Source organism: Aspergillus vadensis (genome assembly GCF_003184925.1).
Source record: "Aspergillus vadensis CBS 113365 unplaced genomic scaffold BO88scaffold_2, whole genome shotgun sequence".
Classification (NCBI taxonomy): Eukaryota; Fungi; Ascomycota; class Eurotiomycetes; order Eurotiales; family Aspergillaceae; genus Aspergillus; species Aspergillus vadensis.
This window is the reverse complement of record NW_020292040.1, coordinates 1098825-1113871: the sequence shown is the minus strand read 5'-3', so window position 1 is coordinate 1113871 and position 15047 is coordinate 1098825. Positions and strand designations below refer to the sequence as shown.

General features: G+C 50.0%; 3 protein-coding genes across 3 annotated transcripts; 1 reads left to right on the top strand and 2 right to left on the bottom strand.

Annotated features, from left to right (window-relative positions):
- Positions 1-112: 112 nt before the first annotated feature.
- Positions 113-6561, bottom strand: BO88DRAFT_99809 (proteasome activator BLM10). The gene is made up of 4 exons (XM_025713317.1): positions 6358-6561; positions 5781-6281; positions 326-5723; positions 113-257 (listed from the first exon to the last, which is right to left on the bottom strand). Exons 2-4 carry the CDS (start codon positions 6209-6211, stop codon positions 195-197), a joined length of 5892 nt encoding a protein of 1963 aa, XP_025567352.1. The 5' UTR covers positions 6212-6281; positions 6358-6561; the 3' UTR covers positions 113-194.
- A 419-nt stretch (positions 6562-6980) lies between these two features.
- BO88DRAFT_440780 (DUF409 domain protein) lies at positions 6981-8976 on the bottom strand. Its single transcript, XM_025709827.1, has 3 exons — positions 8232-8976; positions 7545-8163; positions 6981-7489 (listed from the first exon to the last, which is right to left on the bottom strand). The coding sequence occupies exons 1-3, from the start codon at positions 8581-8583 to the stop codon at positions 7051-7053; spliced, it is 1410 nt and encodes a 469-aa protein (XP_025567351.1). The 5' UTR covers positions 8584-8976; the 3' UTR covers positions 6981-7050.
- Positions 8977-12513: 3537 nt separating this feature from the next.
- On the top strand, positions 12514-14737 carry BO88DRAFT_99768 (uncharacterized protein). The gene is made up of 2 exons (XM_025713316.1): positions 12514-14608; positions 14667-14737. The coding sequence occupies exon 1, from the start codon at positions 12759-12761 to the stop codon at positions 14517-14519; it is 1761 nt and encodes a 586-aa protein (XP_025567350.1). The 5' UTR covers positions 12514-12758; the 3' UTR covers positions 14520-14608; positions 14667-14737.
- Positions 14738-15047: the final 310 nt, after the last annotated feature.

Below are 15047 nucleotides of genomic sequence, written 5' to 3'. Positions count from 1 at the left end.
ATAGATGTCTTGTGGATTTTGATATGCTAAGTCCCTACGTATACTACCCAACGCTGGCCAGCTCCCGTATCCACTCAATACTGTAACCCAGGCAAGCCTAAAACGATATGCAAATCTTGAACGTGTCGTGTTGAAAAGAAGAATGCATAACAGACTCTTCCACCCATGCATGGTTATCGTCCCTCATTTGCGCATTATGCGAAATAGCTCTTCCAAAGAACTCCAGAAAGATCCTCAAGCTGATCCGGCGTGAAGGCCTATAGAAACAAGTTAGTGAATCAATACCTCTGGGCTTGGTCACTCATGTAGGGTAGTTGAAACTTACCTTTGCATCAATATGCCAAGTATCTTGCCTTGTCTTCTTGAATTCACTGATGATAGACTTGACGCTAGAACCAACAATGCCCGGATCACTGGCAGCACGAACACTAAGTGTTGTCAGCGCCTCCGGCATCCAACTCGGGGGCGGACTGTTGTATGGGAACGCTTGGATGAGTGCCCCGAGACCCAGAACAGCACCGTGCCTGACTAAGATGAGTCGAGTATGTTCAGGGGTCGGTGTACCAGCCCCTGAGGAGACCGGAGTCGATAGGCCAGAGCGGAATCCCTTAGGTTTCTTCGGAAGGGGATTCTCGACCAATAGCTTGGTGAACCGTTCTCTGAGTCGGTTGACCATCTCCTGCCGGAGAGACACAGGCGAGCAACGGATCATACCAGACAATGTGGCCGATGCACCCACTCTCACTTCGTGCTGAGGGTCTTCCAACATGCTCGCGACACACTCGAACAGCTTGTCTCGATCACCGCTGGAGAGCAAGAAGAGGCGACGGAAATATATAATTTGGATATTGATCATAACTCGCAGGCGTTGATGCCACGAGGGAGAGGTCTGTCCAATGTGGATAAGAGTTTTGATGAATCCAGAATTGTCTTCAGCCGGATACGGAATGTTGGGCAGATGACGGAAGACGTGGTACGCCAAGGACTGCAGCTCTGGGTCCTCCTTGACATCCATCATGTGCAAGAGTTGCCCCGTGAACAGATCAGGGAAGAAGGGGACCAGTTGCGTGCACTCGTGAGACGAAAGAGTCGAATCGAGCCACAGAAGAACTGTCTTGCACCCCGATGTGTAGGATGAGGGCGCTTGTTGGCCAGGAGTCCTCTCATGGCGCCATTTCTCAATGCGGCCAAAGACCTCATGGACCATCTTTGTGAATTCTTCAGTCGGAAGGTAAGGATAGGTACCCACCGATGATGCTGACTCTTGGGCTGATAGTAGACGTTTGAGATCAGCATATGACTCGTGGTATCTGGTGCGGAATATCGTCGCGATCGTCTGACCCATCGCTTCGCGAACGCCCTTGTAAGGGTGATCAAGGTGGGCAAGGAAATCCTTGATAATCGGCTTCTCAAGTTGGAAGTGCCATCCAGCATCGATGATAGACTGGTGTAGCAGATTGATCTTGGAGCTTTCCTTAAAAGCGGCATTTGTACCCATGTCCAACCGGAAACTAGCAAGCCAGTCAACCAATGGCCAGGCTCGTCGAGGATCCCGGCACTGGAGAATCATATGGAGGAAAGTCGTCCAGTAGCCAGAGTTCTCGGGAGTCAAGCCATCAGTAAAAATCTTCTGGACAATAGGGAAAGCGTATTCCCAGACCATTGTGCGCTTCTCGACACTTGTATCTGCCACAGAGCTCACCAGAGCGCCAAGAATCTCGGCGGTAGCCCTATGTTGATGTTTGTCGCTGCCATCTTCAAACACAAGCTGGATTTCCTCCTGAATATCCTGGAAAGTGGCTGCTGTGAGACCATCTCGAAGCATCAATTCGAATGCGTAGAGAAGCATCATAGCGCAGGGCATGCGGAATTTATCCGCCGAAGGATCCCGGGGCTCTTGCTTCAAGTACATGAAGAACTTGGAGAACCAGCTTCGGTCGAACAGTTTACCCATATAGGCGCGAACCTTCCACTCCACTTCGTCATATTCGATATCCCGGGCCACATTTGATTTGTAGGCAGGCATGCTGTCTGCCCAAACCAGCCAACCAGGGAAATCATGGTCAACGTAGTACTCCGCTTCGGGATTTCCAAAACTCGAAAGATATTCTTTGGTCCATCCTTCTTCGTACCGCTTGGTGGCAACCTTGATTTTAGAAGGGAAATGTTGATGTCCCAGAATGTAGTTCTTGTAATCATGGCTGCAAATTGCCCGCACATCTATCATCGTGAACAATGCGATGAGCGCTTGGGAATACATACCCCTTAGACCGGGGTGATCGTCAATTGAGCCGTGAGTCACCAGGTCTATGAGGTTCTCGCTTGCAACATAATCGAACCTGAGGCCCATTGTAATAACAATAGTAGCCGCGCGGCTGGCCACCTTCCAGTGGGAAACCCGGGCAAGGTTGACAAGCTCTTCTGACAGGTCAGCCTTCTTTTTTTCGATAAGCACACGCCTGTTGTTGATTGTCTCCCGTTTCTGCGTGATCTCATCTGAAACGTTCTCTTGTGGGGCGATTGCCTCAACGATGTCGCGGTCCAAGATGGCCATTCTTTCCATGGAACGACCATAATCCATGATCTGGAACACTGCGCTAGAGCAGATCCTCTGGACAGACGGTTTGTCGACGGCACTTGCGTCTATGAAGGTTCGGACCAAAGTGGGCGCGAACTTCCAGTGACGACCGACTGTCTTGGCGACGCTGCCTAGCAACAGAGAGAACAACGCTCCTTTGATCCGTGCGTGGTCATTCTCCCTGATGCCCTTTTGGAGAGCTTTGAGAAGAGGGGGAATGACAAGCAGCCGGGAACCCCAGACAGCCTTGAGGGCCGATTCGCCCGCACTTTGAGCATTGCGCCGCGTTTCGGTATAAAGGGAAACGCAGGACTCGGCAATGTCTAATAGCAGAATCTCATCCAGCTTGGACCGACGACGAGGCGCTGCATTGTGCCTCAAGCGCTGCAGATGGTACACATTCGCCCTGCGTACGAGCAGAGGACGAGGGTAGTCTTTACGGATACCGCTCATCTTATAAGGGTGAATGTCAGCCGCAAGGAGTCGTGTTACTCTGTCAAGGACATGGGCGGATCTCTCAATACCCACGTCCACAAACCAAGACCGGTAGGCCGAGTAGAGGGCTGCAAAGCAGGGCACATCATCCTCCTGCTTATCAGAGAGGAATCTGTGGACATCGTGGAGGACCCAGCCTGCCTTCTCTCGGATCTCGTGAATCGTAGTGTACATCTGGTCCGTCTCACGCAGTGGATAATTTGTTGGGTAGGAGAAAGATTCCCGGACAGCCGCTTCATCAGAGCTGTCCAGGGCCGAGTCGGCATCTTCATCGTCAACGGTGTGCGAATCTTGCTTGGCATCTGTCATCTCCACATCATTGGAGGATGTGGTAGAACTGTTGACAGTTGTTGTTGATGCTGCCTTCGGATCGAAGAGCACAGAGATACCCGAAAGGATAAGTCGTAGCAGGACCAGATTTCTGGTTACCTCGTCTGACCAATCTTTTCCACTTCCATCACGCTTGACGCTGGAAGTCTCAGTGGTCAGCGCCGTCAGCTGCTTGAGAGCAGACTGCGCCTGGTTCTGGAAGAGCTCAACGGCAAATTCGAGCTCTTCACGCTTTGGAACATGCCACTTTACGCTCAGTTTACAAGGATCCTGTCGGTAGCTCCACAGATCGGGCTGTATTCCCTTGGCAACCACATCAGGCTCATACAATGAGTAGTCCGATGTATATGTTCCCGTCAGGTTGAGAAGGAGGTGGTGAATGAAATTGGAGATATGAACCGTCGGTATTCCCCTACACTTCTGCTGCATGTACACAGCTATGTCGAAGAGTTCTTTCTTATGTGCGAGAACTGCATCTCCGACATGGACGACACACATGCTCAGCATGCTAACGTTCCATACCAGGCCACGGTCGCGAGGAAGGACATCTGTGCCCGTTGTCCTAGTGGATCCTGCGCCATTATCATCAATCTCAGTACGGATAGCCTGTGTCAACACGGGAATGAAGCGTTTCAAAGCCTTCGCAGGGCTGACTTTGCACACAGAGTTACAGATGAAGGCCATTGCATCCCGAGCCTGGTGGATAACATGGTTCGACACGAAATCGACGACCTTCGAAAGAGCAATATCGTAGTACTCCGGGGAGAGGGACGAGAGTAACGGCATGAAGGTGGCAGGAAGAGTATTCACGATGTTCTCTTCAGGGGAACCATTTCGGACTCTGGTCACGTCCGGCAGGTTCTCTAGAAGGGTGAAAACACGACCCAAAAACGATACAATAAAGTCCCCAAACCCGCACGTAGAGGACCGTAGTATCATCTCTTCTGTCTTATCGTCCAGCTCGGTGTCGTAATTCAGCTGCACCTCGACGCCTTGCTCTTCCATGCGTTCCATCTCGCCGGTAATCCATTGCATTGCGAGCATGTTACAATTTACATCATCCCCTTCCCTCGTCAAATCTGCCATAGGTATGTTATAGCATGCGGACTGGATAAAGGACAATGCATGCAGAGACTTCTCGAGGTCATTAGCGTCGACGCCCGGAAGTGCAAGGCCCAGTAAAGTGGTCATATGACAGCGGTAGCCCTTCGTCCTTGAGATAATGCGCGAGAGGACCTGCAGAGCACGGAGCGAAGAGGTAGTGCGATGAACCTCTACAAGACCTTGAAGTGACGGGTAAATCCGCTGCAGAGCTCCTGGAAGGATCAAGTGAGGCTCCAGGAATGCCAGACTCTGTAGGGTAGACAGAGAAAAGCTCATTGCGGTACCACTTTTTGCATAGATACCCATGAAGATGACGTCGCGTAGACAAAGCACGAAACGGCGCTTCAAAGGCTCAGTCAGCCTCCGCTCTTCTGGTATATCCATCTCCCCACTCTGCTCACGGTTCCAGCGCATGACGAAAAAGTCGGCCAGATAGTACACCAACTGGGACAAGGTCTTGGTCCAACTACCGGAATTGGAAGGATGGAAGAAGGTCTCTACAGCTTGTATAAGGCCCTCAAGCTGAGTAAGTACTGACTCCTCGGCTTCGAGGCAAGCAGGCGAGAGTGACATCACAATCCATCGAGCAATGTGATGAGCAACAGGGTGCTTCCGAGTATCTCGATCCAGCATTATTCCCAGCCCGGAAGAGATGTCCACAAGAGCGCTGTAAGGCGATGTGGACTGCCCGACCGGAATTTCCAGTAGTCGGAGGATAGCCGTGAAGATGAGCGATGACTGTTCCTTGGTGAATAAGCCATATTCTGAGAAGGGTATATTGCCAGCAGGCAATGAATCTCGAGCTAGACGAGACAGATAATCAAGGTAGGTAATGTCAAATGTCTTCGAACGGCTCACAAGCGACCAGAGATGGAAATGAGTAGGGAGGTAATGATGCGGAAGAAGATCCTCTCTGGACTCGGGCGGGGGAGAAGTAGGAAGAAGGAGATTAATCAACCCAACGACGACAAAGGCGCCTTCCGAGAAGGACGTAGTGTAATGGGGAAGGAACTCTTCCAGCATGGCTGGCAGCTCATATGGGTCGATATACAGTTGAACGAAGGCGCAGAGCTTTGTCAATGTCTTTACATTGCGCTTCAAGTTAGTTGAATGCACAAGCCCAGACTCCGTCGGTAGAACGAATGACTTCAATTCTCTGTATAGCGGTCTCCAATCTAGTGTTAATTCTTTGACTGGTCTGAGATAATGCTTGCGCCTGTAGCCAAAGTTAGTTCCGAGGCCTTCGAGCGACGAATGTAACGGGCGCACTTACTTAGTAAGGAGCATGAACATGCTTGCGAACCGCTCTGAAACATTAGGTTCGATTCCAGGAGCGAGTGACAGCTCATAGTACAGCTTGACAAGATTGATCCGCTCGCTTCGAGTCGGATCAAACTTGAGTGATAGCCATCCTCTGAGCTCTCGCGTCCAATGCACTGCACCAGGACTGAAGTCACCAGCCTCCACCGCGATATACAGCTGCTTTAGAATCTCTCGCAGGTTGCGCTGCCTTTCCGATTCGTCTTCCGGCGTGTATGGTAGGTATTTGAAGTATGGGTATGTACGAGGCCGGACCCGTGCCTTGGGCTCGCCCTCTCCGTTTAAGGCGACAGGCTCACCTCCGGGAGAGGTAGCTCGCGATATCTCGTGAACATTTTGGAAGTTATCGGATGTGAGAATGGCCTTAGGACCTGATTGATCCATCGTCGAGCGATCAGTCCGGCGATTACTGGGGTACAAAGGTTGGGAACGTGGGAGGAGGTTCGGGGGGACTCTGCGGACCGCGGTGTGTTAGCTAGCTTTATCCTGACCGACTGAAGTGGTGTATGTGGCAATGGACGGGGTCGCACCTTAAACATGAAGGTTGGAAGCAAATTCTAAGCTGCAGATATCGATGCCCAAACAGTGATCTGCTATCAGTCTTCGCATAGGCGATTTACTAAGACTTGGCTAACGAGGCGACCAGGAATGTCCGAGGCGCCAGACTGCACAAGATGGAAGACCCCAAGTAAGGTGTCAGGTATCACTTGTATGAGATGCGAATTTGGCCAGGAAAGCTTTCTTGCACAGAATTACGCTCGGGGTTGAGATAAACTCGAGCTCAGACGTAGCAATCCGACGGTGGAGGTGTCCGTCAAGTCAATCTGGCTCAGTTTTGTAGGATCGGTGATGACATAATTCCACGTAACGGCCGCAGCCTAATTGGGCCCCGTCTCCAGAACAACCACCGAGTGGTTTGCGCCGCGGCGAGGCAGGTCCTACCTACGGTATATAGTGAGATTGACTTTTTGGAGATGAATTCATTTGCCGGTAAGTGGAATTTAAATCCTACAAATTTGTGGGCAATAGCAGTCTTGAAATGAGGGATAGAGGATGTGAGACTCGATGTTCGAAACCATCTCTAAATGGTTCGCCACACGTGATTACACGAGAGACCCTTTGACCGGGGAAAAAAAGGGGGGTAACTTGAACAGGTAATGGTACTTTCTTATATTATGAGTTATATTATCCTTCATATACCCTGTCATAGACTTGCGATTGGATCAGGCGGGCGGGAGGAAAGACCCGAACAGAATGGCCTGGATCAGTGCATAGGCGACCATGCCCCGCACAGCCACAGTAAAGGTGCGGCTGTCTTGTAGGGAAGGTCGGGTTTGCCCCCAGTTGCCCGACACCAAATATACGAGATACCAGTACCATAGTGGATACCCTGAAGATATCCTATTGATTATCTGAACATGGTAAGAGGTCAAAGCCATTACCGCAAGCAATCCTTGTGGTACAGCTAGTCGGAGAAGCAGGGAGGCAGTCGTGGCTGACGACGACGCTTGGTCCACTCCGCTCAAAGCTCTCGGAAAGATGAACGGCACTGCCACATCCAGTGCCCATAGCGACGACCGGCTAAGTATGGCCAGCATCGGCATTGCCAGCAAGAAAAGTGGGATATTGGACACGGTCCAATACCGAAGAAATCCTACATTCCTGTTATTCAAGTTAGTAGTGTGTTCTGCGGTGCTAGTCAACCATCCCAACGTACCAGTAATGTCCTTGAACCCAGCGATAGATGCTGGGGACAAGCCATTGACACCACGGGCGTGACACATCAGCGTCCACACAGTATGTGGTATAGGCCACAGTTTGGGGAACGACAAGTCCCAGTGCAATGACACAGCCACTGATGATGATAACGGAGAGATGGGCACAGGCATCAATGGATAACCTTTGGCACCAGACGCGCCGAAGCTGCAAGAGAGCATCATAAGCGTATAGGATACCACTTAAGATCCCATTACTGCGAACTGCAGTGGCTGCTGAGAACAGGATTGCAGCTACAAACAGTTTCACGTCGCCGGAGAGACGCTTCCCCGCCTTGTTATCGAGGAACGAGGACGAGTAGACATAGAATCCTGTAATGTTGAGCAAAGAAAACAAAGACTCCCCATAGGGTGCGGAAAGAAATGCTCCTGCAGGACAAATGATGTGCAGAAATGCCGAAAGAAAGCAGATTAGTCTTTGGGTGGCCGTGTCACGGCCGAATACGTTGACAGAGAGTCTATACAAGGCTAAGACAGCGAGATAATGGGCAACATGAGACAGAGCAGTCGCCACGACAGCGGTCCTGGCTGCTCCACTAGGGCCGATTAATCGGTGCAATGCTACATCCACAATTAGTGCTCGAATAACACAGCAATACACTTTCGGAGAGGAAGACAGGTAGATCTACCAGTGGCAATATAGGCAAGGACTCTAGTGTACCCGTAGCCGAACGCCCACTCTTGCTCAAAGAGGTAGCCATTTTCGGCGATATGCAAGAAGTAAATGGAATCCCAGCGGACGAACTTGAGCGGGATGGGGAGGTGCGCATAAGTGATGTCTTCTGAGGTGACATCAGGGCGACTGTGGCTATGGTAGAGATGGCTGGTGGAAGTGTCGTAGCCAAGGCCGGGGCAACTGATGATGACCAGATATACTAGAGCCTTCCAGAGACAGAAAGCTACCGTTAACGCCTTGATGGGCTGGCGGGGATTTAGAAGACTCGGGCGACTCGTCGCTGGAGAGCTCACGGAGGAGCTCATGGTCACCAGGCAGAGTACTTAGGTGTGTAATTTTCAATAGTTCTGTGTAGCTACCAGATTTGCAAACATCGTAAGATGATTGTCAAAAACGATAATTGGCCGCCCAGGAGGATCCCATTCGCCCGTTCACCATAGATTGAAGAGGGATTTTTTGATCAACCCGACATAATCATGACAAAGAAACCGAGGTAAAGCTAAAGGGGATCTGGAGAAGGCAAGACGCGTCGAAGCTCACCAGACGGGATGACGGACTGTGGATTTGATCGGTCGGAATCCTCGGCACGCATAAATCCTTCTTATTCAGCATCCACCGATGCACAACTACGTAATATTTGTGGACGGTGAGGGGACCAAATGAAACCATGACGGTTTGAGTCTCCATACCAGAAAGTACTTAGTGGCAAGTGTTGTGGAAACCCGGTCGATTAGTAACACTGCTCTGAAGAAGAGTTTTCATTTGATAGCAATAAATTATTCAACTCGATCTAAATGCTTTACTAGTAGTACAAAATATCTAGTTGTTTAGCTTAGTATAGTCATCCTACACTCTAGAGATACATCATAACTAGTTGAAAGGGATGATGATAATGAGGATGATGTCAGACCACTTTGCCTCTCCGCATTGGCGAAGTCTTTAGTTACCTGCTTAGGTAGTATTATTCATAACAGTCAGTTGACAGGGTCCAGTAGCCATCGACTGTTCTGGATTGGGTAAACAGGTCATTCATCCTTGGATCATCCCGCCGAATCCGTGGGCAGGTCAGCCCTACGGCGCGCTCGGAACTGATGGAGCCCGACTGCTTCAGTCCCAGTATTCCTTAATCGAAATCTGCTGCAGGTTCACATGACGGAGAATGCCCGAAGCCTTCGGTATGGTAGGAATTAGATAAGACTATCCCCGTCGGCGTTGAAGAGAATATCCTAGCGCCATCGTGCCAACGGCGACAAGACAACCCTAGATGCCGACAAGCGCTAGTAGGAAAATCATTTAGATGATTAGCTACATTGGATCGAGTTAAACCCGCCTACTCAGTATCAAGGTTGGGGGGTGACTTGGAAAAGGAAGAACCGGCTATGCCAGTTCCAGAACGTTATGGTAAATTTGCACTGCATTATGAATGCCGCTGGTAGCTCCGAGTCGCTACATTGAATGCTTATACTATAGACTACCAGTACTAGTCAAAGTATGTACGTCCAAAGTAGTGCAACAACGAACATAGTGCCATCGTTTTGCGAGGGGCGCTTAATACAGGGCACCCTGGCACCTACTTACTGGTGTGTAGTGGTGGGTATAGCTAGTTGTGGTTTTACTAATTAGGCTCAGCTGAACGGACGGACGAAGTATCCATCACGTACTCCATCCAGCATTGCCCCGGGTGGCATCTAAAGTGGTGTCCTCCCCTTTCTTACTTCGACGTCGCCCGGGCCTCAGTTCAATGTACCGTAGTAAGTAGTCGATAAATCATGCGGTGTCCCTGATGCTTGAAAAGACAGCCGTGCGTTTCTTTGTTTATCACCCACTTCATCACAGGAGTACCTTGCCGCGGGACGCCTGTGTTCTTTCAGAAATATAGTTCCAATAGATTTTCGTACAATTAAGCCGAGAAGGCAGCTGACCAGCTAAAGTTTCTCCATAACTATACCGTTCTCAGCCTCGCCCTCAGCAGCTAGCGACTTTTTTCTCTCTCATGCAAGATAGGAGGGTCCGCGATGGAAACGTTACAAGACTAAAGAGAAAAGTTTGCCATCTGGTCCCCGCCAGAACCAGACCCTCGTTTGCTAGATCGTAATGCCAAGCCCGACCCAGGGAGTCATTCGGTCGGATTCCCTCGGGGAGACAACGAGGCATTTCAGGATGGCATTTGACACTGCCAAGTAGTCTCAGGATCAGTTAATACGAGAGGTAAGCTTAGCTGGACAAGGCTTAGATGGTTACCAGACACTAGGTCAGAAGATAGTATATTTGGCACTGCAGTGTTGGGCAAGGGGGGCAGAAAGTAAAGTCTCATAGCACCAACGATCTGAATTACCTTTTCCAGCTAGACTAGTAAGATAGTAGGTGAAGGGAGGACGAGTGTGATTAGTATTACTGTGCTTTCAGTCCTGATTCAGCCTTACGCTGGTCTCCGTCACCAAGTGGCACTGAGTCAGCGGCGTGTCTGCCTCAAATTTGCAGACCCAGAGATCCAAACCTTTTTTTGCTTGCTGCCTCTAAAATCCGACATCCGGTCCCATGGCACGGTGCGGACCTTACCGGCAAGTCGGAGCTTCCGGTTCCGTTGCAGCAAATGTCGAAAGCCCGAAGGTCCGCGGGGATACTACGATGGAGGTTGTGTTGCTCTCCCCGATATTAATTAACATAGCATCGTGGCAGAGGCCAACTAAGATACCAGAGCCTGACTGAACTAGGATACTTAACCTTGTTTATGTTTGGTAGGGACGTAGTCTGAGGTAAGTAAGGTAAAGCATGTATGAGGGTGGGTAATGCTGATTACACCACAGGGCACAACATGCTCAAGCAGAAAGTATGTATGCATAGCAGCGGCATGGTTTCTTCCCCTCGATTACCTAATCTCGATTGCATAATTCAGCTCCGATGCTCCGAAATGCTGTTGTCGGTCAAAGGGTCGGTCAAGCTATTAATCTCCAATTCTTGACTTTAGTACAGTGAATGCTAAATAGTCCTGCTCCATGGAAGCATTAAGGATGATCTTCGTTATAATAATAGGAACAATTTATTAATTAACGAATCTATTAATTCTGCAGGGCAGAGTTCATACTTTGCACTTACTGTGCTGTAGTAATCGTCCTCACTGATTTGATACGGGCCAAGCAATACGAGATGATTACGATGCAGCCAATAAACCGCCGATGGGGGTGGCCATCCAATGAAGAAATGTTAGTGTCGGCGTCTGGTTAGTTCCGAGAGAGAGGATCGTCGGCTAGCTGCTTGGGGCCATGGATGCGAGCTGCCGGCCATGGATGGCCAGGACCCAGTTCATGCAACGAGACCAGACGACCCAGCCTGTTCCTAGAAACATTATTTTGCAATTTCTTGCAATTTGGCTTGGCTGACTGGCTCTAAACCGTAGATCGGGGGGAGACCTGCCGATGGTCCCGATGGACAGCCCAGCAGACAACTATCGCCGTGAAAGCGTAAGGGTAATAGTAATAGTAAGTAGTATACGCAGACCAGACTCGCAAAGAAGACACTAAGGGGAAAGAACAGCCCCCCAGCGGGATCTTGACCAAATGTGACCTACTGAACCGTCATTGTCACTTCTGGTTCCATGTGGGTTCCTTTTACTGTAATTTTTGCTTTTCCTTTTTTACACTTATTTTTTTTTTTTTCTTTTCTTTTTCCACATTGACCCTCCCCCATTTATTTAGTTCAGGTCAAGAAGCATGCTGGATGATTCTTATTTATGACTATTTGCCCACCAAATTCATGGTGGGATCTTGACCGCCATCTTTTTCGCCCCCTCTAATCGATGATCTATCGATCCCATCTGACATGCGATTCGTATTCTTTTCTTTTCCTCCCTCATCTGAAAGTCTGAATATTAAGGCGCTTCTGGACCCCCTAACCCACACTGTCCGGCCTCCCTTACATACTTCCGCCCACTCTTTGCTCTTTTCTACTCCAATGTCCACGTCGTACGACATCTGAACTTCCCCATTCATCCATCTATCCGGTTTGCCTCCTGCGCTGACCTCAATCCCCTCCTTCGACAAATCTACATCTGCAGCTTCAGCCTTATTCTAGGTGGAGGGGTTGATAGTTGCCGTGCAGGTCACGCTCATTCTATCTACTACTTACTATACTTACCTTCCATCCACCCTCCATCCATCCTCCCCCTTCCTTGTCTTCTCGTCATATTCTCTCTTACTACTACCGCCACCAATCTTTCCTGACCCGGGTCTTTTTCTTGTCTTTGTTCTCTTGCCTTCCATTGCTCTGAATTATTCAGCATATCTCTCTGGCACAACGAGGTTACAAAACAGCAAACTACGGCAACTTGTCAACTAGCTGGATCGGCTTAGGCTGACGTATTCTGTCAGCCACAGCCACCCCCGTCATTGTCATTATAGTTAATCCCCGTCACTGCCACTGATCTTCGCCGTCAATGTTGATCGGGGAAAACTAAACAGACGTTGTCGCATCCCCAGAAAGAATGCTATTCAACCTTGGCTTGACAGCGGATGCGGCAGCAGCTCACGAAAACGAATACCCCGGGTTACCATCGGAAACCCAGATCCCTAGCCCGACGCGTCATTCGTCCCCGGCAATCTCATTCGCTTCCCTGCCATCGTGGGGACTAGGCAGCATCTACAACCGGCGCAAACCCACGGAACCCGAAATGACGCAGCGTACAATGTCGCGGAAAGTTACTATTGATACACTATCCTCGAGCGATGACGAGCGTTCGACAGTCACCCCAGTCCTGGCTCCATCAAGGATCGCCCGTTCGCAATCAGTTCGGAAACAATCGTCGCGCCCTAAAACGTCATACCAGCTAGCGCATCCCGCGGCCCACGCACGCCATAGGCGATTAAAGCTCCGACCTAAGCTTCTCCTGCAGCTTCAACGTGTGTCGCAAACCCCACGACCTCTGCCACTTTTGGATGTGCTCCCCTCCACTGTGTTTCTGCCGCCTCTAGCTCGCAAGTTTCCGACAATATTCCGCGGTAAAAAAGGACTAGGCCCCAATGACCTCATTGTCGTAACTAGTGACCTCTATGAGCGGGCGCCGGGCGATAATGGGGATAGGTCTCTAAGCTCCGATGATGAAGGCGGAGAACAACGTGAGGTGGTCGCAACAATATGTCAGCTCTTCAGGGATGATGCTTTATCCAAAGGAAAGGCGGAGATTTGTTTGAACCATGGACCAGTTTGGGAGGCCACGCCTCTTGCCAATGGCTCCTACGAATTCGTGGCCAACACGGATGATGGTATCCAGATTCTGCGGTGGGTTCTGAGAGGTGGGAAGAATCGTCGCGTGTCGGCGCCCCCGGGCTTCTCGCAAGAGGAGAGCAAGCGGTTTACGTTCAGCGTGATCAATCCCAGCACTCGTCGTCACCCTGTTGTTGGCACGATGACACGCAACTACCTCGAGGTGTATGATGAGTACTCAATTCCGACAACACCGGGTATTGCTGGCTCACCAACCTCCGCCATGTCCGTGTTGAGCGACTACTCCGAAATGGACGACCCATTGGATCGGAAGGTTCTGAAAACCGATAGTGACCTCCGCATGCTGATTATTATCACCAGCATATGGGTAGCCTTTAGGGAAGGTTGGTCTCATAACTTCACTTACGACGACTCGGCCTTGGCAATCAACTCCAAGACAATGTGTCCGTCGAGACACAGCTCGCCAACTGCGATTCGAAGCGAGACTGATAGAGCCGAGAGGGAAGATGGCCACGATGATGTTCCCCCTTTGAATGGTCGAAGACATCGTCTCTCGACGTCTAGCTATGTCCCTTCACAATCCACGATGTCCGACCGATCTACGACTTTTGGAAGCTTATCGAGACGATCCAACTCAACTGGTGCGGCTTTTATTGAGCGGACTAACCGACGTGCTTCTGGTAGCAACGGTCGTCTTAATCGACACAGTACCCTCTCCAGTCCTCGTGAGCAGAGACAGGACCAAGCTGTCGATGCCACACCTGCCCGACAGGACTCCAAAAGTCGCAGGTTATGGTCCCACAGAAAATCCGACGTCCAAGATTTCAAAACAACGACTTCCCCTGATCAAGTGATAGACCGATCCAAGGGATTCGATAACAACCAGTCACGCCAGGCCGATTCCTTTCGCGTAAAAGGCATTGACTCTCCCGTAGACTCGGCACCGAGTAAGGGAAAGCGTCGGCATCGGATTAGCAGCCTCTTCGATTATATCATCCGCAAAACCGGACATCATCATTGAGCCAAGCCTGGAGCTTAAAACTACATACCCCATTCATTGTTCTTTTGCTCTGCACAGCTGTCTTCTCTTTTTATCTCCCTCTTGCAGAGGTGAGCATACCTCTCGATTTCATCCAAGACACTACAATAGTGACACGAAAGCCTGGAGCTGCGGTTGTATTGTATGCAAGCGGATGGCAGGGCCTCTGTTCCAAGGCCAAAGCTACCGCTACTTCTTATCGCACTGGGTGTCTGGCAATTATCTCCCACTTCCCAACTTTGCATGAGACTTGTCTCCTCCGCACATCATCTCTCAGCTCTTTTGAACTTACCAGCGATATGAATACCACGACATATATCTGATAGCGCTCCTTTTTCCAAACCTTCTTATCTCCTTCCTTACTGATTCTCTATTCTGGCATTGCCATCAACATCAGCATCACCTTCCTGTCCGTGCATATGTACAAACTTAGGTCCGCAGCATTGATTGCTTTCGGAAACATACAGGTACTTCTCGAAATGGGTATTTTGTAGAGTAGGTACGAATATT